The sequence below is a fragment of the Onychostoma macrolepis genome, chromosome 07 (genome assembly GCF_012432095.1).
Source record: "Onychostoma macrolepis isolate SWU-2019 chromosome 07, ASM1243209v1, whole genome shotgun sequence".
In the NCBI taxonomy this organism is placed as follows: Eukaryota; Metazoa; Chordata; class Actinopteri; order Cypriniformes; family Cyprinidae; genus Onychostoma; species Onychostoma macrolepis.
This window is the reverse complement of record NC_081161.1, coordinates 41,259,108-41,286,235: the sequence shown is the minus strand read 5'-3', so window position 1 is coordinate 41,286,235 and position 27,128 is coordinate 41,259,108. Positions and strand designations below refer to the sequence as shown.

The 27,128-nt window shown below is 34.6% G+C and overlaps 1 protein-coding gene across 1 annotated transcript in view; it reads left to right on the top strand.

The window, feature by feature from the left end:
• The first annotated feature begins 16,235 nt into the window (after window positions 1-16,235).
• The window catches only part of il16 (interleukin 16), a 38,832-nt gene continuing 27,939 nt past the window's right edge, over window positions 16,236-27,128 (top strand). The window contains exons 1-4 of the mRNA XM_058782093.1: window positions 16,236-16,418; window positions 21,610-22,004; window positions 25,645-25,757; window positions 26,793-26,925. Coding sequence (XP_058638076.1) covers window positions 16,406-16,418; window positions 21,610-22,004; window positions 25,645-25,757; window positions 26,793-26,925 — 654 coding nt within the window. The 5' untranslated portion in view covers window positions 16,236-16,405. The remainder of the gene's footprint in view (window positions 16,419-21,609; window positions 22,005-25,644; window positions 25,758-26,792; window positions 26,926-27,128) is intronic.

Here is a 27,128-nt window from a genome sequence, read left to right as displayed (position 1 = left end):
ATCTACTGTGAATTTTTGCTGAATTTTCATAACAGTTCATCCAAAATTCTCATTACTATTTAATTCAAAACAAAATTATTTATGTGAATTGTATTGTATTTTTTTCTTATATTTTCTTTTGCCTATCTACTGTTAATGTAGTGATTTTTTGCATTATTTTCATTACAATCATGCACATTTCATCCAAAATTCTCATTACTGTAATTGCGTAACGAAATCATGACTTGCATAGTAAATCATATAATTTTATTACATATATACAGTAATATTGTACTCAGATTTGTTTCTTATACCTATCTGCTGTTAATTTTTGTGGATTTTTGCATTATTTTGTAATTCAAAACAAAGTTATATATGCTTTATAAAGTAAATCAAAAATGTTATTACATATATAGAATTTATATAGTAAAATATAAAAAATGATGAAATAGTAAAATACTTGTACAGTCGTTGTCTTAAAATATTTTAAACTTAAACCTGATTTAAAGAGAAGTTTTTAGGGAAAAGTAGCATTACAATAGTGAGAATTGGGGCTTTTTGTGCTTAATTGTGATTAAAAAATAATAATAATATTAATGTCATTTAAATATTTATATAAAATATAATCTTTTTTTCTTTTGATTTTTGTGGTGACGTGTGACCATCACATGTTTTTGTGATACTGATCCTGCTAATTTGGCAGTGTATTTCACTGTTGTAACTACCAAACCCCCTGACCCTTCCTGTCATGCTCTTTTCATGCTGAAAAACATAAAAACTGCTGCTGCACAACAGGAAGCCAAATGACCTCTTCTATCAGGAGACGCTTCCTTCACAGCACAAAATGTCGGAGAAATAATTTCAGCCCAGGTTTCGCCCATTTCCTGCAAAAAGGAGAGAAGTGCAAACCCTTCTCCGTCCTAATGCGGTTCCCCTCGTGTGCTGTGAGGGTCTGTCTTCTCCCCCAGTCTCCAGTGTCCTGTTTCAGTTTCATTATTATCAGTGTAAACACCTCACCCTCAAAAGCAGGCAGACGTATATGGCTGATGTGGGAGAAAGAGACGTCAGGAATGTTAACATCTGAAATGAAATTTGACTGACACGTTTAGGGGAAAAAGCAAAGTTTGTAAGCTCTGTATCTGTACAGAAAATATCATTATTGTTAATGTAGATATAAATACATCCTGCACTAGATGTGAGGCCAGGCAAAACTCACAGATCACAAAAGTAATAACACACCACTTCTCAACACATGAAATGATTTGAGTTGCTTTGGATAAAAGCATCTGCTAAATTAGTAAATGTAAAGGTTTATTTGTGCCTGTGGCAATCTAATATAAATCTGTGGCAAACTACAATAAACTCACACCTGGCCAGTTTTGTTGCTGTGGAATTTAGTCTAATCTTTAGTGTGCTAAGGATTTGTTCTGGTGGCATTAACACCTTGTTACACATTTGAGACCTAATAAGATGCATGTGGTGTGAGTAGAATGACGCTGAGCTCATAATTTATGGAAAAACCTTATCAAATGGCAGACATTGGCATCTAGTTAACATGCTGCCTCCGGGCTAGAGCACTGTGAGGGGAATTTATAGTCGACACACTTTATTTTGTTGCCCTTTCTGTCCTTCCCACTACACTCCAAAAAAAAAAAAAAAGAAGAAGAAGAAGGAAAAAGATTTATTTATTTGCATTGCATTGTATTGAATCACCTTTTTTTTTTTAAACTATAATAAACTTAATGCAATGCATTTGTCAGTCATACATGAAACAAAAACATTTCAAGTTTATTTTGTAATTTATTATTAACTATTTGCATCTATTTATATCATAAAAATCATATTTTCAAAATGCATTTATTCAAATAGTTTATTCTTCAAATTGACAAAATAAGAGAATTCAAGTTTATAAATGACCATTAAAGACCCAATAATAATAATAATAGTATTATTATTGATGTGCTATATCATATTACATATTATTAAAAATGTATGTTTCAACTTTGACTTTTCCAGCTGTGGAAATTCCCTGATATTTCCATGACCTTTAAAGTTTACGTTTAAAGTCTAAGTTTAAATATTTAATGTAAAAAATAGTTTAACATGCTTATGCACTTGGTTAAAATATGGCTAACTCTGGAATTTTTGATGATAAACATATAAATCTGGTTATTGTGTATTTAAAGCACATTAAGTTTATTAGTAGCTAACTATTATGGAAATATCACCCGTTTCATTTCGACTGACAAATATGCATCACATTAGATTATCAGTTTATTTTAAAACTGTGTAATCCAAACAGTTGGAAATTTTATATGCAATTCAAATACATACATTTTAAATATTTGCCCATTTTCCACTCATTTTACTTAAATTGGCTTAAATCTGCCAGTTTAGAGGGGTTATAGGTTACAAATTGTAGTAGGTTAGAGGTTGAAGACTTAAGAATGAGAAGTTGAATAACCTATAGCCTTGATAAAAACTGGGTTACTCATGTAGGTTGGTTTAGGTTTAGTGTGTCAAACAACAGCTGTGCTCTTGGTCAGAAGTGACGTCTCTTGGAAACCGAGGCCAAATGTCAGTGCTGTGTGATTTGATACCGATGGTATCAGATGTCCCTCTGCTCACATAAAACACACACCCAGGTCATTGTGCCAATGTTTGCAAAGGGCAGGTCACGTTTCATTTTTAGCATTTCACTGAATCTGCATCACAGTTGGTAAATATTGATATGTTTTGCCAATAACTGCTTAAAGGTCATATATCGAAATGTGTACACAGTGGCTTAGTAACAGACAACACCTTCTCACGTGATATATACTCAATTTCCAGTTGTTATATAATATATATATATATATATATATATATATATATATATATATATATATATATATTTATTATTATTATTTTATAATATACATTCTACATAAGATGTAGATAAAATATTGTATATTTTTAATGTATATTGTATATCAATGTATATTATTATTATTATTATATTTCATTTTATTTGACATATATTTAAACTTTGACATTTCAGATGTGGAAATGACCATTTTGAAATTTCTAGGACCTTGTGACATCTTGATAATAAATGTATTTCCTGAATTGTCAATGGAAATGCATCTATTACTGTAAATGGCACCCAGTTTCCCAGGGTCACGAGGAACCTGGAAATATCAGGGAATTTTAAAACAGTGATTTCCACACTGTCATCTATAAAAAGGATTTTAAAAGAAACCTTTCCAGTAATCATCTGAGGAAATCCAAAAGGTGTGAGAGTGCTGTAATATTAATGCGAATGGTGTGGAGAGGATACATTGTCCTGTGCCATCTGTTAGCTTGACATCTGCCCTGAATATTCAGCGTAAAGCACCCTGAAATCCTCCGAGCCTGAGACAGAGATAGAGTTTGGCAGGAATTCAGACAGAGCTGGAATTTCTCATCCTTCCCCTTTGGCTGACCTTGGACCAGTCGTTTCTTCACACTGCCCTCTCATACTCCAGGACCTACATTTAACCACCAACTGCTCTCTATTTCTCCGCATTATATTTCTGCAGCTCTCGTCTTACAGTAGCGGTTTTGTGTTTGTACAGAATGCTCAGTCAATCAGTACAGCCAAACCTTTTTCTCACCAAAAGCCAGCAGATCCTGTCCACGGCCTGTTATTGTCTCTCCTTCAGGATCAAAGGTTAGATGGGGCGGTTCCTCATTGTCCTAAACTAAAGAAGATGACAGCAGAGAAACCTTTCCTGACATTGTCTGCATGGCGTCATTGTCTAATGAAGCCTGGGAACAAAGTTATTTCCCTGCTGTGGGCCAGACGTGCTGCACGCTGCCAAATGCAGACGTCTGATTAGGTGTGTTTGCTTTTGTCAGATGATGAGTTGAGGAAATACTCAGAGGCATTGTAAAAGCACAAGAGACTGTCTGCAGCTTGAACCAGGGATTTTATCACTAAAAGAAAAACCTTTTTTTTTTTTTTTTTATAAATCATTACATGAAATAAAATAAACTTTAACTGAAATAAAATATAAAACAGTTAAACATAGCTAATTGTCAAAGCAGCATTTCTCATTTTTATTTAGTTTAATTATAAATATATATATTCAACTTAAACTAAATATAAAGTAGAAATGCTGCCTTGACAACTAGCTAGGTTTAACTGCCAAGTTTAATATATAGGCCTATATATATATATATATATATATATATATAAAATGAGAAATCATATAAGATTTGTTTTGAATGTTTTTGAAAGATGTCTCTTATGCTCATAAAGGATGCATTTATTTAATGAAAAATACTGCAAAAACAGTAATATTGTTAAATATTATCATCATTTTAAATAACTGTTTTCTATTGGAATATATTTTAAAATGTAATTTATTCCTGTGATGCAAAGCTGAATTTTCAGCATCATTACTCCAGTCTTCAGTTTCACGAAAATGTAGTTCATTACGTTGTTTCATGCACTTTTCATTGCATTTTGATTTCTGCACCAACAATGACTCAAAGAAAAAAAAAAATCAAACATCACACAGCAGCTTCTATCTAATTCAGGGCGAAACGTTTAACGGATGAAGGACCAGAGGGGAAAAAATAGCCTTGGCTGCATCTGTGTTGCAATTCATCTTCGTACCTTCCCATTTGCTAATATGAAGCAGCACTATGAGCATCCTATGGGAACATTCCCAGAGAATGATTTCATCCCTCTCAGACGGGCAGCATGCTGAACAAACAGATAAATAATGTGTTTACTCGCACAGGGCTCAATTGTGCAATAGACAAGAAAGAAATGGTTCTTGATGGAAAACTAGCATCTGTTAGCTAAAGCCTCAGAGGAGTTGCCACACACACACACACACACACACACACACACGCTGCAGTATTCCTGCATGGGCCGTACGTTCACACACATGCGCTCAGAGTGTTATGGCAGGTGTGAGAGGAAGTGTGAGTGTGTTTGAGTCGATCCCAAAGTCTCTGACAGATTTGAGGTCAGAACCTCACACGTGATGTTTTGCTACCGGCAAGAGTTTTCGCATTTACATTTATTCATTTAGCAGATGCTATTTCCAAGGTCAAATGAAGAATATAACAAGCGATTCATCTTAAGGAGGCAATAACATGAGAAGTGCTAGCAATATAATTTTCCAAAAGACTGGGAGGGATTAAATAAATAATAAGTTAAGTAAGTAGAAGAAGACAACATTTAGATGAAACAGGATATTGCTTTTGCTCTTTGCCTCTGTTAGGAAAATAAATGCTGAAATGTATAGAGAATTGCACAATATTTTGTTGTTTTTTTCTATAGGCCTATATAGAATCATATATTTAAAATATATAACTACATTTTTTATAATATTAAATATATTAGAATTACAGAATAAATATAAAATTAATAAATATATGAAATAATACATCAAAGAAATTTTCTCAGTTGATGACTTTTTTAATTTATAGTCTAGAATTCCATTTCTAGATTAATTTGTTATATTTTGTATTTATAGTACTTTTTAAATCACACACACACACACACACACACACACACACACACACACATACACATACACATACACATATATACATACATACGTGTGTATATATATATATATATATATATATATATATAGTATTATTGTGTCTTTAAAGATGTCTTACATAACATACAGTATCTTATATAAACATAATACATATGAGTTAATCTTCTATTTTATTTTATTTTATTATATTCTGTATAGCTTATTGTATTATCATATTTTTATTAAATCTGTTGTTAATGTGCCTAAATCTTATGTTTAAATCTAACTTTTAAATTTTGATTTAATTTTATAGTAAACACATAGGTATGAACTAAAATTGTGTGTGCGCACAGTTATTGTTTAAAAATACTACATGCTGAAAGCGGTGTTGGTGTGGGAGGGCAGAGAGAGGGGGTGTTCCTTTAGCAGGGCAGCCAAAGTACAATGTCTTCCTCTTGGCTCTCTGTCTCTCTCTCTCCCTCCCCCTCTTTAAGGTGGGGCTCATTTCCTCTGACACACACACACGCACACACACACACACACACACACACACACACACACAGTCTTACAGCAGAAGACCATCACCGTCTCTGTAGTGCGGTGGTTCAGTACTCTCTTTACTGTCTCTCTAGCACCACAGGTTGACAATAAGGTGAATATGAGAATAAGAATGTAAAAGTGAGATAGGCATGTCTTAAAGAATGCAAAGGGCATGTTTTTGTTGTATTGTGTTGTCTTCAGAGGGATTAGGTACAATCTATAGGGGCCCAAAAAATATTTGAACACTTCAGTCCCACTTAAATATGTTTGGTTGTCATTGTATTACCTAATGAAATATATAATCAGCCAGTCAAGATGTGGAGAAAGCTAGCTGTTAGCTTTCACATGCTGAAGAATGTTGGTAAGCAGATGGTTTTAGGTCCCACTGACCGTTATAGTATGGAAAAAAATACTATGTTTTTTTTTAAGCATTTAAACAACTGTACGTTCAGGGAACATTCCGAAATAATGTTTTCATAACTTAATGGAAACATTTATAAAACAATATTAGAACATAGTTTTGTTAGCTGGAATACTGCTCAATTACATCACAGCATACTGTATACTGCTTACTATTTTTTTTTTAAATATACAGGTATGTGAAACAATGCATTGCTTAACCAAGTGAATAGTCACATGACACTTACAGTTCAGGTGATTGGCTCTTAACATGGTCCCATGAGTAAAGATCTTAAAACGTGTATGTACAATTCTGACAGCTTTCTCCAGATGTTGTCGACCTGCTTGGGTCATTTGGATATTTTATGTTATGTTTACAGAACATGTGCCTACGGTGCACAGTATACATATTACATAATGGTATTATGGTAGCATGCTATTCTGAATATAGCATGTGGAGCATTACAGCTGATAGTCACCAGATGGCAGTAACAGACTGGAAATCCTGTACATGTGAGCTAAAGAGGACAGATAAATAATACTGCTGTCAGCCAGGAGAGGGCGTCACTGTCTATCAAGCAATGAGATACAAGGATGCGAGTTTGAATATAAAGCACTGTAATGATGGAAAGACACTTAAATGCACTCATAACAAACTTAAGCTGACTAATGACACTGTTGTTTTGTTTGAAATTGGCTCATATTTGAAAAAGATTGCATCATTGTTTATTACTGTGAATCTGCTTTGAAACTAACTGTATTGTAGAAAGTGCTATAGAAATGTAAAAAAGAAAGAAAGAAGAATGGGACACTATTACAATTATTATTAATATTAGTAGTTGTAGTAATAGTAACAGTAGTGGTCTTAAAATTTATCTGAAATTAATGTATAGGAAATATTCAAAATTATTATTATACAATACAATTTTGTAAAACAACATTAAAGCTTCAAATCAATGGAACAATTGTGGATGTGGCTTCATGTTGCTCAGTGTGTTTTTATTACATTTTTACTTTAATATAATTTATATTATTTAGTCATTTGTGACCCTGGACCACAAAACCTGTCATAAGGGTCATTTCTTTTGAAATTGAGATTTATACATCATCTGAAAGCTGAAAAAAAAAAAAAAAAAAAAAGGCTTTCCATTGATGTATGGTTTGTTTGGATCGGACAATATTTGGCTGAGATACAACTATTTGAAAATCTGGAATCTGAGGGTGAAAAAAATTTTAATATTGAGAAAATTGCCTTTAAAATTGTCCAAATGAAGTTCTTAGAAATGCATATTACAAATCAAAAAATAAGTTTTGATATATTTCTGGTAGGAAATTTACAAAATATCTTCATGGAACATGATCTTTACTTAATATCCTAATGATTTTTGGCATAAAAGTAAAATTTACCAAAATACTGTGCTATGCAATACATTAATATGGAAACTTGTTTCCACCACGAGATAAAAAATAAAGGAAACTGCAACTTTTTATTCTCATAGTTCATACTTCTAAAAATTCTGAGAAAAAAAAACATAATTGTTGTGATACAGTATATAACCTAATACTTGTAGAATGTAAACATGGAATAGTGAGGGGAAAAGTCGTAATTATACACTCATATCTTGTAATTCTTGTAATTTGTAATTCTTCTCAAATTTGCAATTTATATAATAGTAGTTTATATAATTGTGATATAAAAACTCAGAATTGAAAAAAAAGAGTCGCAATTACCTTTTTTATTTTGTTGCAAAAACAGGCTTCCATTTATGTATTAATACTGTATATATGCTGTATGCTACTGAAATGTAACATAAAATGTTTGACTTCAGGCTTAAGAGTCGATCTATTTGTGGAGTCCTCCCCGGCCTGTGTATTTGTACAGGGATTCCTGTTTATCCAGTCAGAAATACACTGCTCTGCAGTCTGCACACAGACTCTCCATTCAGGCCAGGCGTGTGTGGTGTGGGTGAATATGAGCGTAAGTGTCTACACTGAGAGACTTTCTGTGCTATAGGACTGGGGTTAATTACAGTAAATTACCCCTGCAGTTCATTTAACACCAACCCAGTATGTACTGCAAAAGTGCATCTACTAACTTAAACACACACTCAGACAGAGAACTCCTTCATATCTACAAACTCTCCAGATCTGGACACTGAAAGACTAAAGTGAAACCAATGCTGGATACAAACTCATAGTGTTCCTTAAAAAGATCACCAACTAAACTGAAGGCACGTGTATGAAAATGATAAGATTTGAGTGCTAACTAGATTTGCAATTCCTGAAGGACGCTGCTTACAAGGCCGCAAAAAAAAAAAAAAAAAAAAAACATTATTATTAAGTATTAAGTACATTTAGGTCGTAGTCTATGGTTTTTGGCATTATGCATTTTGTTTTCTGTCAGCTGCACACAAGAAGCAAAACAGTTGTGAGGTGAAAAGGTGCATATAAATAGTTAAAATATGCGAAGAGACTAAACCAATCACAATTCAGTATGCAAATACGTGTAAGAAAGAAGACCAATCACAAACATTGCAATGATGACACTACTGTCAGTTTATTGACTGATTTTGAATTGCTGAACATTCATTTTTTTCAAAAGTATGATTATAAAATCAAAAATAGATATAAAATACATAAAGCTGAAAACATTAAATAAAATACATTTCCATTTTTTCCACAGTAATCTACAAAATAGCTTGTCAAAGAGTTGTAAATAAATGTTTAACAATGTCCCAAACTGTGATCTTCTGCAAACAAGTCAGAAATTTCAATATGAACTCAAATATTTTGCATCAAATTACTCAAAAAGCAAATGATCTGAGCTGTCATTTATGTTAATTTTACAACTCTTTACTCCCACTGTATGTCAACGACTGATTCATATGTATTTATTTTTAAATCTCCTGGGGAATTTTAGGAAACCATATGAGACAAACCTGATACTTAAATGAAACATGACAGAGAACTCCATTAAGGTTCCTGAGCTATTAAAGAGCAACCTCATGGCAATTAGATATTCCTCTGGGTGAAGTGATGCTATATAGTAACTGCAGCAGTGCTCGTATTTATAGCATTACTGTAAGCTGCCATCGTCATCTCGCTCTTCTTACAGACGCAATCAAATCATAAGCAGAGTTTTGCATCTTTTAGTCTTTTAGCTTGATGCTATACTAAAAGTTAGAAAAATTTACTTTTTAGCACACTGCCATTGAAAAGTCTGGGGTCGGTGACATTTTTTAAAATGGTTTTAGTCTCCTTTGCTCACCAAGGATACATTGATTTGATAAACATTACAGTAAAAACACATATTGTGAAATCTTATTACAATTCAATATAACTGGTTTCTATTTGAATATACAGTATTTTAAAATGTAATTTATTCCTGTGATCAAAGTTGAATTTTCAGCATCATTACTCTAGTCTTCAGTGTCACATGATCCTTCAGAAATCATTCTAAAATGCTGATTTGCTTATCAATGTTGCTTTTATTATTATCAGTGTTGCTTTATATTTTTGTAAAAAAAAACATTATGTATTTTTAGGATGATATGGTTGATTATTAGAAAATGTATTAAAAATGAATACAAAAATTATTTCTTTAAATCATTTATATATTTATTATATTATATTATATTATATTATATTATATTATATTATATTATATTATATTATATTATATTATATTATATTATATATGTGTGTGTGTGTGTGTGTGTGTGTATATATATATATATATATATACACATACAATCATGGCCAAAAATATCGGCACCCTTGGTAAATATGATCAAAGAAGGCTGTGAAAATTAATCTGCTTTGTTAATCCTTTTGATCTTTTATTTAAAAATTTCACAAAAATCTAACCTTTCATTGGATAATAAGAATTTTAAATGGGGGGAAATATCATTATGAAATAATTTCTCTAATACACATTGGCCACAATTAACGGCACCCTTTTATTCGATACTTTTTGAAATCTATATTTGCCAGTTTAACAGCTCTAAATTTTCTCCTATAATGCCTGATGAGGTTAGAGAACACCTCACAAGAGATCAGAGACCATTCCTTCATCCAGAATCACTCCAGACCCTTTAGATTCCCAGCTCCATGTTGGTGCTTCTCCTCTTCAGTTCACCACTCATTTTCTACAGGGTTCAGGTCAGAGGACTGGAATGGCCAGCAGAAGCTTGGTTTTGTGCTCAGTGACCCATTTTTGTGTTGTTTTTGAGGTTTGTGTTTGGATTATTGTACGGTGGGAAGATCCAAACATGGCCCATTATAAGATTTCTAACAGAGTCAGTCACTTATTGATTTTATATCTGTTGGTATTTGAAAGAATCCATGATGCCATGTGTCTAAACAAGATATCCAGGACCTCAAGCAGAAATATAGGCCCACAACATCAAAATTACAGCAGTATATTTCATTGTACACATGGGGTACTTTTTATCCCTGTGTTCACCAAACCCATCTTGAGTGTTTGCTGCTAAAAAGCTCATTTTTTAGTTTCATCTGACCATAGAAGCCAGTCCCATTTGAAGTTCCAGTCGTGTCTGATAACTGAATATACTGGAGTTTGTTTTTGGATGAGCGAGGAGAATTTTTCTTGAAACCCTCCCAAACAACATGTGGTGATGTAGGTGCTGTTTGACAGTTTCTTTTTAAGGTTTTCTGACCCCGAGACTCAACTATTTTCTGCAATTCTCCAGCTGTGGTCCTTGTCTTTAGCCACTCAAACTCTCCTTTTCACCGTGCATTAGGACGATATAGACACACGTCCTCTTCCAGGCAGTTTCGTATTCATTTTATGTTGATTGGAAATTCTTAATTATTGCCCTGATGGTGGAAATGGGAATTTTCACTGCTCTAGCTCTTTTCTTAAAGCCACTTCACTAATTTGTGAAGCTCAATTATCTTTTGCTGCACATCAGAAATATATTCTTTGGTTTTTCTCATTGTGATGGATGATTAAAGGAATTTGGGCTTTGTTTTCCCTCCTATTTATATTCGACACAGTCATGGCCAAAAATATCAGCACCCTTGCAATTCTGTCAGAAACTGCAACCCTTCTCTCAGAAAATTGTTGCATTTGCAATTGTTTTGGTACTCACATTTCTTTTTTGTTTGCATTGGAACAACACAAAAAAACAGAGAAGAAAAGTCAAATCTGATACAATTCCACACAGAACCCAAAAAATGCACTGGACAAAATTATTGGCACCCTTAACTTAATATTTGGTAGCACCCCCTTTGTAAAAAATAAGTGAAATCAATCGCTTCCTGTAACCATGAATGAGTTTCTTACACCTCTCTACTGGAATTTTGGACCACTCTTCTTTTGCAAACTGCTCCAGGTCATTCAGATTTGAAGGATGCCTTCTCCCAACTGCTGTTTTCAGATCTCTCCACAGGTGTTCTAAGGGATTCAGATCTGGACTCATTGCTGGCCATTTCAGAACTCTCCAGCGCTTTGTTTGTAACCATTTCTGAGGGCTTTTTGAAGTGTGTTTCGGGTCATTGTCCTGCTGGAAGACCCATGACTTCTGGTGGAGATGCAGCTTTTTGACACTGACCACTACGTTGCGCCCCAAAATTCTTTGGTAAACATCAGATTTCATGATACTGTTCACAGAGTCAAGGCATTCAGTGCCAGAAGCAGCAAAGTAACCCCAAAACATCTTTGAACCTCCACCATGTTTGACTCTAGGGACTGTGTTCTTTTCTTTGAAGGCCTCATTTCTTTTTCTGTAAACAGTGCCATGATGTCCTTTACAAAAAAGTTCTACTTTTGTCTCATCTGTCCACAGTACCTTCTCCCAGAAGGATTGTGGTTTTGTCACATAAATTTTGGTAAACTCCAGTGTTGCTTTTTTATGCCTTTGTGTCAGCAGTGGTGTCCTCATGGGTCTCCTACCATAGCGTCCCTTTTCATTCAGATGGCGACGGATAGTGCGAGCTGACACTGTTGTACCCTGTGTCTGCAGATCAGCTTGAATTTGTTTGGAAGTTAATCAGGGTTCTTTATTCACCATTCGAGCAATCCTTCGTTGTGATTTTTCATTAATTTTGCTCTTCCGTCCAGGTCCAGGGAGGTTAGCTACAGTGCCACAGGCTGTAAACCTCTTGATGATATTGCGCACAGTGGACACAGGAACATTAAGATCTCTGGAGATGGACTTGTAGCCTTGAGATTGTCCATGTTTTTCCACAATTTTTCCTCTCAAAACTCTTTACACTTCTTTCTTTTCTCCATGCTTAGTGTGACACACAACACAAAGGTAGTCAACTTTTCTCCATTTTAACTGGTTGCAAGTGTGATTACTATATTTTCCACACCTGTTACTTGCCACAGGCGTGTCTAAATACAAATTACAGGAGCATCACATGCTTGAAAAGCAATGATTTCATACAATTTTGACAAGGTGCCAATAATTTTGTCAAGTCTATTTTTGAGATTTTTGAGTGTGAAATTTTATCAAGTTTGTCTTTTCTTCTCTGTTTTTTTGTGTTGTTGCAGTGCAAACAAAAACAATAAGCACGTGAATACCAAAACATTTGCAATTGGAACAATTTTATGACAGAATTTCAAGGGTGCCGATATTTTTGGACATGACTGTACATACATACAACCCGAATTCCGGAAGTGTTGGGACGTTTTTTTAAATTTGAATAAAATGAAAACTAAAAGACTTTCAAATCACATGAGCCAATATTTTAATAGAACATAAATAACATAACAAATGTTTAAACTGAGAAATTTTACAATTTTATGCACAAAATGAGCTCATTTCAAATTTGATGCCTGCTACAGGCGTTGGAATTTGGTCCCATTCTTGCCTGATATAGGTTTCCAGCTGCTGAAGAGTTCGTGGTCGTCCTTGACATATTTTTAGTTTAATGATGTGCCAAATGTTCTCTATAGGTGAAAGATCTGGACTGCAGGCAGGCCAATTCAGCACCCAGACTATTCTACTACGAAGCCATGCTGTTGTAATAGCTGCTGTATGTGGTTTTGCATTGTCCTGCTGAAATACACGTCGTCTGGAGGGGAGCATATATTGCTCTAAAACCTTTATATACCTTTCAGCATTCATAGTGCCTTCCAAAACATGCAAGCTGCCCATACCGTATCGACTTATGCACCCCCATACCATCAGAGATGCTGGCTTTTGAACTGAACGCTGATAACACGCTAGTAGGTCTCCCTCCCCTTTAGCCCGGAGGACACGGTGTCCGTGATTTCCAACAAGAATGTCAAATTTGGACTCGTCTGACCATAGAACACTTTTCCACTTTGAAACAGTCCATTTTAAATGAGCCTTGGCCTACAGGACATGACGGCGCTTCTGGACCATGTTCACATATGTCTTCCTTTTTGCATGATAGAATTGGCATCTGCAGATGGCACGGCAGATTGTGTTTACCAACAGTGGTTTCTGGCAGTATTCCTGGGCCCATTTAGTAATGTCAATGACAGAATCATGCCAATGAGTGATGCAGTGTCGTCTGAGGGCCCGAACACCACAGGCATCCAACAAAGGTCTTCGGCCTTGTCCCTTATACACAGAGAGTTCTCCAGTTTCTCTGAATCTTTTGATGATGTTATGCACTGTAGATGATGAAATTTGCAAAGCCTTTGCAATTTGACGTTGAGGAACGTTGTTTTTAAAGTATTCCACAATCTTTTTACGCACTCTTTCACAGATTGGAGAGCCTCTGCCCATCTTTACTTCTGAGAGACTCTGCCTCTCTAAGACATCCCTTTTATAGCTAATCATGTTACAGACCTGATGTCAATTAACTTAATTAGTTGCTAGATGTTCTCCCAGCTGAATCTTTTCAAAATGTCTTGCTTTTTCAGCCCTTTGTTGCCCCCGTGCCAACTTTTTTAAGACCTGTATAAAATATTGGCTCATGTGATTTGAAAGTCTTTTAGTTTTCATTTTATTAAAATTTAAAAAACGTCCCAACATTTCCGGAATTCAGGTTGTATATACTGTATGTATATATTATATATATATATATATATATATATATATATATATACACACACACACACACACACACATACATATACATATAGTGACGGGGTGGAAGAATCACGCGACAAGGAGAGCTCAAATAAATACCCCGGAGGGTGGATTTATTCAATAAAGGAAGGAGTGAAGTAGGTGCAAGGTGGCTGGAGGCCGTGGTGTGGTGCTCTCTGTGCGGGGTTCTTGCTTGTGCGGTGGCAATGTCCGTGGTGCCCTCGTCAGGGCTGGGTCGGTCGGTCGGTCGGTCACTCGCTGGCTGCTGCAAAGAGAGAAATCAGACACACACATTAAGCCTCGCTCAGGAGAAAGTCCGCTCTTTCTCCTCACCCAGCCGTGTCCGGCTTATATGGTCGGGGTTTGATGAGCATCAGGTGTGACCGGCCCAGCCCTGATGAGCCGGTGCAGGTGTTTCGCCTTTGTCTCCAGGGCAACGCTGATGAGAACTCGGGATACTCGTCACAATATATACATACACACACACACACACTGCCGCTCAAAAGTTTGGGATCAGTAAGATTTTTTAATGTTTCTTCTGCTCATGAAGGCTGTATCTATTTGATCAAAAATACAGATTTTTAAAAAAATTTTGTTTATATTATTTTATATTTTGTTATTTTGTGAAATATTATTGCAATTTAAAATAAGTTTTCTATTTTAATATGCTTTAATATATAATTTATTTCTGTGATCAAAGTTTTCAGCATCATTACTCCAGTCTTCAGTGTCACATGATCCTTCAGAAATCAGAAGAGCAGAAGAAACTTCTTTAAAAAACATAAAAAATCTTACTGATCCCAGACTTTTGAGCAGCAGTCTATATATTTAAATAAATGTCACTCTTGATCAATTGAATGCATCCTTGCTGAATATATATATTTAAAATATTAATGACCCCAAAAGTCTGAACTTTTGTTTATTCTTTATTTTTAATACATTTTAAACTTGTAACTATTTACAAATAAAGCCAAAGATCTATCCAGAATATATATATATATATATATATATATATATATATATATATATATATATATATATATATATATATAATATATATATATATTCTGGATGGATCTTTAAATATATATTACACAAACTTTTGTATGAATTAAAAATGATGATCCATCATTCTTTTTCAAATTTCTGTCCAATAAAATGCTCTCTAGAATGACAGTTTCTTTCCCCTTCCCCTAATGATACCTATTGAGTTATATGGACTACTTCTATGATCTTATTACGGTATTTTTCTGATAAATTTTGAGATCCTCACCATCCAATTACACTGTATGGAAGTAAGTATCATGAACAATCATCAAAACTTCTCCTTTTGTGTTCCAAAGAAGAAAGACATAAATCATAAACATCAGCAACACTGCAAAAAATGCTTTTCTTAGATTTTTTTTCTTGTTTCCAGCCAAAATACCTAAAAATTCTTAAATCAAGAAGGATTTTCTAGACAAGTAAAAATATTGTCTTGTTTTCAGCAAAAACAAGTGAAAATTAAGTGAGTTTTTGCTTGAAACAAGGTGGCCAGCAAAAGAAAGCCTTGCGTGTTGACTAGGTGTAAGGTCCCTTACAGATGGAGAAAGTCTCATTCTCCCTCTCTCTTTAAACTGTCAGACAGGAAGGGGGCTGTGATTTGGTGGCCAGCTCTATGAGACACACTTGTGTTCAGCTGGCCGCTGGAAAGGGAGGGTAGGCGGCAGTTACAAACGCTCCTCTTAACTCACTGACAGCCTCTGGCACTACTCTGAGTGAGAGAGAGCGAGCGAGAGGGAGACATTTCTGAGCATAGAGGGGGAACTTGTTCAGCAGTGGACTTTTATCATGCTGAACTGACCAGCGTCTTCCCTCTGGAATACTCTACCAAACAACTGCTAGGACGAGACTCACAACACAGGGATCATTTCACTGCAAGACACGAAAATGCTCAGCTTTGGTGAGTCTTTCATTCCTCTTTGCTGGAAACTTACATGCGACATTTAGCCACACCTGATTCAGAGCTCAGAAACAGATGTTAAGACACAAACACAGTTTACCATGTCAGGTTAAATGGCATCAACCAAACATATGCAGAGAAAATACCGTAGCATTGCATGCAATCACTGTGCATGTATCCCAGAGCTTGTGCATGTTTCCTTTGATACTATACTGAACTCCAGATGCTAATGTTTGTCATAATTAGATCGGATGGAGACAGATCCATCAACGTTGTCCCAGCTAAACCATGCAATCTGTCCAATGCATCAGTGGAAGCATAACATGTGCTGATTCATATTGCAGTTATGAGAGTAACGTACAATTTATTACCATTATAAAAAAGTTGAATGTTGTGTCTCAGAGTAATTGAATGCAGAGTTTGCTGGGACGGCTTTTAATCATTGCATAATATGGAAATGGTTTGATTAGAAAAAGCACCGCTTGCTGGGATCTGACAAATGCTTTTGATTAAAGGAGGAATTGTTTATACTTTCATAAACAGTGGCAGAGGTGTTTAAGAGAAATGGGTAATAAACAAGAGAAACGTGAAAACGAAACAATGGAAATCTGGAATCTAAGACTTAAACTAGGTATTCAGTTAGTTTGCAAATAGCAATAATTACTCTATAGCAACCACCATTATGTTTCATGCATTATTCAGTTGTGCTGTTGTTGATAAAAGGCTGTCTGTTCATCAGGGGGGACAGGAACAAACAAACAAATAAACAAACAAACAAACAAACAAACAAACAAACACATTTTCTAAAGGTTTTCATTGTCATTGATCTATTTAAATGCTACTTCTGTCAGATCATCCTGTCACTTCATCATTTCCATGAACCAGTGTTGCTTTTGGTCTATTTTTCTTTCAAAAGTCTACAAACGAAACCGTATGACGGCTCTGCACCATTACATCAATAGTTGAGTCAACACATTTCAAACAGGAAACAATTTCATACTGTGCCACTGAAATTACTGCAAATTATATTCTGCACACAGTTGGAAAGTATTGCTGCAAATAACATAAAAATAGACGGAATGTGCCATTAAAACCTTTCACCTACATCTTACCATTTTAGTTCTGTTTACTCTTCTATCTTTCTTTTTTTTTGACATTTTCATTCGGCAGGTTTTAGTACAACATTAGGTGCTACACACTGCAAACACAGTTATTCTGGGAGGTAAATGAAATTGCATTGCTCAGATCACATTAATTTACCCATATTGCAATGTGCCAAAATTTTTGAGCATATTTTTCACTTTTTAAAAACATGCTTATGATGCTTGCAATGAAGAAAACATATGTTTTGTTCCAGGATCAGATTAAACAATTTACTCTAGTCTTAAAATGTTTACAAATGTGATCGACAAAGTGAAGACACTTGTTTCCTCATATGGTAGTCGCTTTGGATAAAAGCATCTGTTAAATGAATAGATGTATCAGCCAGAGAGCTGGTCTCAGTGATTGCAAGTTGCAACATATGTTGGCAGATATTGCTACTTTTGCTCTGGCCTAAAGCAGGCAAGCACAAGGCTGATATTTCATCATGAATAACCCAGTACATCTCAGTGATTCATTCAGACATCCATTTAGAAAAAAACATACAGACTCTGTTTTAAAACACTGTGAGCTGCCCTGCTGTCTACTGCACATACATTTGAAACACTATACAAAAGGCAGGAGCTCAACTCAGAATTGGTTTCAACAGAATTTGGTGTAAGCTAGGGTGACTATATGTTCTCCTATTCCCAGAAATGTGTTGGTCGGGATTTCTAAATTGCCTAAAATATCTGGGTTTTGCCTCTATTTATTTATTTTTTGCTGAATGTAATGACTGAAATGTAGTTTGACCTATAGCGTGCAGGCTTAAATCGACCAATCATGGGGCGTGAGAAGGTGGGATCTACAGAGAATGGATTCTTGACCTCTCAAGCGTTACTAGCTGCGCTAAAGGGATCTGCTCTTATGTTGTTAAAGCTCGTTATTTATGGCATTCATAATAAATATTAATAAAGTAAGATGCCCTGTTGAAATATATGACATGTATGACAAAATATAAATTATTACTACAGATGTGAAGGGGGAGGAGAATTTATACGTGCGTCACATTTAGGGCTGCACGATTAATCAAATGAGATTGTCATGCACATCTTGTCAGTAAAGCCGGTTCTGTGATTAGTAGTAAATCTCCATCACCTGCTTTCAGATGGAGCAGCATTTACTAACTACACAGAGCCGTAGTTCTCTGTATGAAGATGCCGTAAATTGAATGGTTATATATTCTATTGTAATTGCACAGGACTATCATATGTTTGTACATGCAACTTAGACAATTTTATTGAAAATGAAAAATAATTATTTCCTTAATTTCAACAAATGTATCAGTACAGACGCTGCATCTATTGCGTCTGCCACATTTTTACGCCCCCAACTTGGAAACTCTTGGCTTAAAGAAAGTTCCGAGGTTCCCTCTTATAATTACAACATTGTGGCGGCATTGGTGTGCGTTCAATTTGCAAATGCGATATTTCCCGACATGACTTAAACGCACCATTAAAGACTGTGTCAATTAAATGACGCTTTTTGTATCTTGACGCGTTTCTCCTACCTTTCTGAACATCCTTCACACCAGCAGCACGTCTATAAGATGACTTTAAATGCCGTCTCTGCAAATGCAGCTCACCAGGTGCTGGAACAGAGCCTCGCTGTTCATTGCATCAGGACCCATGCTACTAACGAGCCTAGACAAAGCTCTCTCGGTAGACTAATTACCCTATCAAACTTCAGCAGCACCAGAACGTTACAACACTTTGTGGACGCTGGAGTCATTTGTCAGTATTTGAAGTTGGGACTTTTTGTGGCAATCAGTGCCAGAGAAAACAAAGGAGCTGCTGGGTAATGTAGTGTTTAAAGGCCAAGAGTGGGAGCTGCTCTCATAAAGTTTCATTTGTGGAGGTCATAATATTTCTAGACTTCAAAGGGGGGGAAATATTTTAATTCTCATATGAGCAATCTGAATAAGATTGAGGGTAATGTCTTTCCATAGAAGTGATTGATGTAAAAGTGATGTGGATTAAATATCATATAAATAAATGTTTGACAACGAGGATGTATTATGACATATAGTTCACCCAAAAAATGAAACTTTACTCACCCTCATGTCATTCCAACCCATATGAGAGCAAGTTTTTTTTTTTTTTTGAGAAGCCAAAGGAAAATCTCCACAATGGTGGATAATAAAGTTTAATCAATCGATCAATCAATCAATCAATCAATCAATGGCCAAATACAAGTTATTATTGACAAAGTGAAAAACAGCTTTACAGTGGATATTGTAAAATAATATCATGACAAATCATAATCTTGACTATATGCACCAAAATGAGTTATTAATAATAATGAAATAATTTAAAAACATTGAAGCCTACCTTTGACTCTACAACTGTGTACAATTTTATTATAAATTATTACAAATATATATTATATATATATATATATAATACATTTAATGTCAATGTCATTATTTTAATGTTTTTGTACATTTATTTCTAATTGTGATGTTTGACGTTACATTGGCCTATCAAATTATTGGCATTAGAGTTTTGACGTAGACTTGGAAATAAGCAAATGCTCAACTTAGACTTAATCTATAGATCTCATATTTATTTATCAAAACAGATAAATATACAATATTTAAGCAAAGTGTGTCTCTGTGATATTGTATCGCAATGGCTAGTCGGTGTGGTACATTTAGCTACAAGGCCTGAAGGATAAAATTTGTGAATTTTATAAATCCTACCATGATAAATAGTATGTATGTAACACAAAAATATGATTTACATGATCTGTCTGTACCGCCCCTCCCATTTCGAAACTTGAGTGGCATCTGTAAAGTAAATGGGAGCAATATTAGCAAACAGCTGCTGGAAGTGCAAGAAGTTTACTAACTGACCGTTCCAACGAATCAGTCTGTTGAGTCTCAGACCCCAAAGCTTCTTGCAGACAATACCACAAAAGGACTTCATAATGCATGAATATCTGAGAGGTCATGAAACGCTGAACAAGCAATCTTCTCTTTGAGGTGCAGTAATGCTCACTATCACCAGCAGGTGATTATGACTTCATTCTCACCAAAGTACAGTACATGGCGCTTTAGACGCTAGCAGTCACAGTATATTCCCACATGTCAGCGTGAATATGAGCTCATCTCACATGACTGGTAATGTATGTGCAGCCGGTCATTTATAATGCATGACGGATCCCGTCATGCCTGTAAAGAAAGAAAACAACAAAACCATTAGGTTTAGACTCCTCAATATTGTACAGATAATATATTTCTGTTGAGAGATTTGCATCAGACTGGGTTTTCTAATTAGAAAAAGTAACTTGACAGTCTTACATTTAAATGAAGAGCCAAGATCAAAATGTTCAAAATCTCTTAAAGGGACAGTTCAACCAAAAATAAAATTTCTGTCTTTGTTTACTAACCCTCATGTCAGTCCAAACTTGTATGATGTTATTTTTTCCTTCAAAAAGAAGATTTTGAAGTATCTTTATGTTTTATTATAACAGATTAAAGTGACTGTATTTGTCAAACTCCAAAAAAGGATTAAAAAAGCTCGAGTTTACTGGGACTTCATGGTGCTTTTTGTCCTTTTTGAAGACGTTGTCACTTTGAAAGAGCTGCATGATGCATTCTTCTGTGCTTCATTGAAAAAAAAAAAAAAATGCACTGAAAAAGCAACAACAAATGGTGTAGCATTACTTTGAAACAATTTTCACTCAGAAATTGCTAGTAAATTTCACAAATAAATACAAAGGAATGGCAAGTAACACTGAATTAAATGCAACATTTAGAAGTAAACTGAATTTTTTTTTTGGTGTATGAACAGTTTTCACTTTGATAGTAAATTTCACAAACAATTACAAAGAAATGCAGTCTATTTCACCTCATGTTGAATACACACACACACAAAAAATCTCTCACAGTCATGGGGCAATACTTTCTCTTTTTTCCTCCGTCATGGATCAGAGAAGAAAAGCGCTCTTATCTGTGTCTGTAGCCTCTGTGATTTCTGAGAACACTTAGGGAACGGGAGGATGGCAGAACGGACTCCTAACTGAATTTTCTAATTGCTCTCGTCTGCAGAGCGGCCCCCTCCATTAGCAGTGATGCATCCTGGGAGAGAACCTCCCTCTGTGGCCATCCTGCCTCTGAGAAACACCCACCACCAGCAGCTGCATCACAGGAGGAGAACCAAGAGGATGGAGAGGGGCAAAGCGGGACTGCGCTCCAAGAAACTGGCCATCCTGTCACGGTCGCTCATCATCTGCAGCTCCAGCACCAATGAGGACGCGTCCAGCCCAGAAGAGAGGTACCGTGAGCCCTGGGACGGCGGGCTGGAGGAGACACACCGCAGGGACCCGCTGGAAGGGTCCATGGGAAATTCGGAAAAGTACATGACGAGGAGCGTCAGCATCCAGGCGCCTCAGAGGGGCCAAGAGGCCCCCAAAAGAACTATGAGGAGGTCCTTCTCTATCAAGGTAGGTGTTACTGATGACATCACAGCAGCTGGGCTTGCCTATTGGTTGCATCTGATGACATCACAGAAGAATGAACTTCCGTCAGACCTGCATTTAAGTTTCTATCACTCTTTTTCCAAATGTGAATACTTCTGGGTAGCTAGTAGATGTTTGAACGCTTGCATTATGCATTAAGCAGACTTAAAAATGAGGAACAAAAGCAATTGCTCAAAACGCCAACAATATTCTTAATATATATTGCCAGGTTTATTAGACTATCTAGATATAAGAAATAACGACTAACAATTATTCAAGTACCTTTAGGAAGAGCTTTCCAGAAGTTGTTAATGCACTGCTTTCCTGTCATGTTTAATTCATGAATGAAATGTAAGTGGTGAAACTTTTTTTTTAGCGCAGGTGTTGCTTTGGATTGCCTAGAACAAAACACATGCGTCCACCAGTCACTGAAGTGTTCACATATTAAGTAAAGCAAGTTTATTTATTATATAGTACATTGCAAACACAATATTAAAAGAAATGCTTACATAATGAAGACAAAGTCAAGGAAGGAAAGAAAAATAAAATTATTCAATTATTAAATAGATGATGCCACAATAATAGAAAAAAATATATAACGTATGTTGTATCACATTCTGCAAGTGAACTGTGCAGAAAATATATAACATATACAGTATATACATTTTTAAGTAACATACATACATACGTTCATACATGCATACATGTGTGTGTGTGTGTGTATGTAAAAATACAGTAAAAATTTAATAATTTAATAAAAAATGACAACTTTGCACTTAAATTAAAAGAACTATACAGTATGTTCATATGAAAGACTGTGGAAATTAAAAGCTATGTACAATCTAAAAATTATTATGTAAGACAACTATAATATACAAACATTGTAAAACAGCATTGAACTGTGACACTTGTATGATCTTCTGTAGAGCTTCTTTACATCTGAAATTGAATTAGTTTCATATTTGATGAATCCCGATGATGATATCTGAGAATGCCAGAGTATTTCTCAAAACTTTTCCGTGCAATCTTAATTCTGGCTTGCCTGCCTGGATCACAGGGACGTCTCCTGCTGAAATGAATCATTATCACATGGCTGGTGTGATGGGAGATTCTGTGGTTCTGCCCAACTCATTACTACTGCACAAAAGAGAGCTTGTTGTGATACAGAGAGACACAGAACGCAGCGCTCATACAGCTCACATACTGTAGGACATTCCTGTAGTCTTAAATCATAACATACCGATAAAACACCGCCTGACCTTTGCACAAAATTTAAGTTACAAAAAAAGTAATCCACTACAAATTACTAATTACTTGTTTAAAATTGTAATTTGATTACATTACTGATTACTGCATTTAAAAAGTAATCAGATTACTAATTACTTTACTTTCAAGTTACTTTCAAGTTTACTTTACTTTTCAAGTTATCAAACCTAAAAATTACACTACAAAGAGAAATTCATAGTTCTTTCATTAATTTCATATTGACTGAAAAAAATATGTAAGTAGGCTTGTTATTCGTATACCCTGATTCACTCTCAATATCAACAAAACGTTTTTTCTTTTTTTGGTTTTGTAAAATAAAGAAAACAAATAGGCTGCGTTTTCTGTATTCTCAGCCTCCGTGAATATCTTCCTGAAACGAGTCACTTGAATGAACGAACATGACATGAGAAATACAGTATATCTAAAGAAAGCTTGAAGTGTCTATTATTAAATGAAGTAAGTCATGTCGAAAACAAATATTCTCTGATAAAATAATCCGTATGAAACCAACGCGAGGTCCAGTCTTTCCCGTCTGAGCTCACCTATAATGTGATCATGCCCACGCACATCGCGCGCTAGAAGATAATCATCCGCGCGAAACCAAGCTTGAGACGCTCAAGTCACCTCTGTAGAAAGATTCAAGTTCCTCTCGGCTACTTTTCGTTTTTGGAAGAAGACGCGGCTGTGAGGAATAAGCCTTGAATTGTGATGCCGACGCGGTTTAATCCAGCGGTTGATCTCATTCTGATGAGTCCTTTATTGTTTTACTTTATTAGTGTTACTGTGAAATAAACTTGTACACATTCACTTGTTGAACTTTTCCCAAACTATAATGCCAGACTAAAATATGTCTAGTGCAACGTTTTAAATATGATAGGCAACCTTTCATTGCATCTAAATGTTGTAGGACTCTCATTTTATCTTGTTTTATCTCCGGTGATTTATTAAAGGGCATAGCCTACTGACGCGCAAAACATGATTTTTACTTTATTTTTTAAAAACACTGTATTTGTAACTTAAGTAACATCATTTTACTGACATAAGTAACTGTAATCAAATTACATGAATTTAAAATGTAACTCATTACTTTACTGCCTTACCAGGAAAAGTAATTAGATTAGGGCCTACAGTAACGCGGTACTGAGTAAGGCCTTATACCCAACTCTGGTTGTAACCTACTCTGGACAAGACTAGCCAATTTAGACAAAAAAAATTAAAATTTTGCTCCATTTAGCTGCAGTTAGATAATGCCACAATAATAACACTGCAGAAAAAAATGTATATGATCTATCACTTTCTAAATGTGAGTGCAGAAAATATAAAATTATTTAAAAAATGTTATGTATTAATATAAATAGTATAATCTCTTGTTAAACTCTCTCTATCTCTCTCTATATATATCATTTTGCATTTTAATCTCTTTTTTAATCCTTGGCACTAAGGTTTGACTTGGCGTACAAGGTATTCATTGTATTATACTGCACAAAATATTATATATAATTTATAATTTTAAAATATAATAAAATTATTTAAAACTAATTTAAATATAATAATAATGATGATTTAAAATTAAATACTTTTTTTTTGTAAAAGTATCCTCTGCACTAAGGTGAAATAAAACATCAAGAAAAATATTATATATAAATATTCATTGTATTATAGTTTTACTTATTTAATGTGTTAAAATGCTAAATTATGTGATATATACAGTATATATATATATAATTCCTACTTCTATGTATAATTATATATATATATATATATATATATATATTACTTTTTTGTCCTTGCCATTAAGGTGAAATAACATCAAGAAGGAGATGTAAAAATCACAGCCAAATGATTTATTTATAACACTAATAATGAAAGGTCAAGTCAATCATACTGCATTGTGGGATACAGTGTTTCACAATTGATCATCTGAATATTTCATGCACACAGAACATTCACATACTGTGCACAGCAAGCATACTGCATGCTGCAGAAATAGTATGAGTAGTATGTTAGTATGGTATTTCAAGCAAAAGCGGGACTGAAGATTTTACCAGCACTTAACAGTTTTGATCATGATGATTTTTGTTTCCTAAACCCTTCACATATGAAGTTACCCTGCTAAAATGACCTGCTCTCTCCTGCTCTCTTTAACTCTCATCTAGTTAATTCTGTGAAACATTGCAGCTCTTTATAGCGGGGCCTGTAAAGGTCACTGATGTGGTTCATGGTCTAATAAAGCACAGCTATTATGGTCACATTTACCTCAGCTGTCAAACCGTAGATTTTTTTGGTTGTTAACAGCTCTTTTTATATGGAGGAATAGTAGTGCCCTTGTCTGACTGATCTGATGGCTCCTCTGGAACAGGAAAGCAGTTTCTGGAGAATGTGTGTCGCCACGCGAGAGGAGGGTCTGCAAGCGGGTGATAACAAACTTCAGTCCAGCAACAATGGTGCGTCTGTTGGACAAGATTTACACAGGTAATAATCAGCTCATTTTGCTGCTTTATATGTTGTCCAAACACAGGGTTCAATAATAAGGATCTTTCTGCTGGGTCAAATGAGCAGGTAATTTCACTGAAGCTTTTTTTTATAGTTAATATGCTGAAAAAAGTTATACATAAACATAAAAAGATAATTGGTGTACGTTTTACAAGAAAATACTATTTCAATCTTTATTTCATCTTTAATTCAAAGTGTTACTACAACATTTTTTTTTAAACTCTATAAGAATTTCCTCACAAGGAAAATTTACAAACGATAACTTTTATTATTAAAAGTTAAATATAACAGTTCAGAATCAAAACTTATAAAGCAATCTTCTCAGTATATAGAGGAACTCTTAATAAAATTATTTAAATTACATAAAAATAATTTATAATAAATAATAATAAATAAAAGTGATTAAAAGATTAATTAATTCAACAACAACAATAATAATAATAATAATAAATCAAGTGTATTATTTAAATTAAAGAAAAATAATTATATACATTTTTATAAATTGTAATGAATTAAAACTAATTAAAATGTTTAGTAATTCAATAATAGTAGTAATAATAATAATAATAATTGTAATGAAAAGTAATTGTATGGTTAATTAATGCAATACTCTTATTATTATTATTATTATTATTAATAATAAATGAAGAGTATGGTGGAACTAAATAAAATTATTCACATTATAAAACATTAAAATAATATTATTATAAATACATTTCAATTAATTAATAGTAATATCATGTTAATGTAATAATAATAGATTTTCTAGTAGTAGTAAAACATTAATAATAATAATAATAATAATAAAAACACTTAAATTATGTAAATAAGTGCTCACACTGACCCTGGTCCATCTGTCTATCCTTACTGTTGAACCCTCTAACAAATGCCCTATTCACATGTTCCCATGAAAAATGCATGTGTGTAAACATACACCACACACACAGCTCTCCGCATATTACAGCGTAAACAGAAGTGCCTTAATACACATATTTTTTTGTTTTCTGTCTCTAGGGACACTTATATCTACTTTGGAGACAGACTTGCCCCATTTAACGGACAGATTTTAAACAATCAAGCAAAACTGGAGGCTGATCCAGAGAAAAGGCCCGTGCTGAAGACTGTGTGTAGAACCACCAGCACTGAAGTAAGACTTTATCAGCTGTTTGTCCATTACAAACATCACAACATTCCTCTAAACTGATCTGAGGCCAGTTCTGTGGGTTGGGATAGATGAACGTCTATTCTAAGCATTCTGAAAATGTCAGACGACCAGCCGAGATCCCAAATAACTCCTACACTCCCACAAACTCAGCTATGTCTCTGACAGCAGGCGGACATTGCCATGCA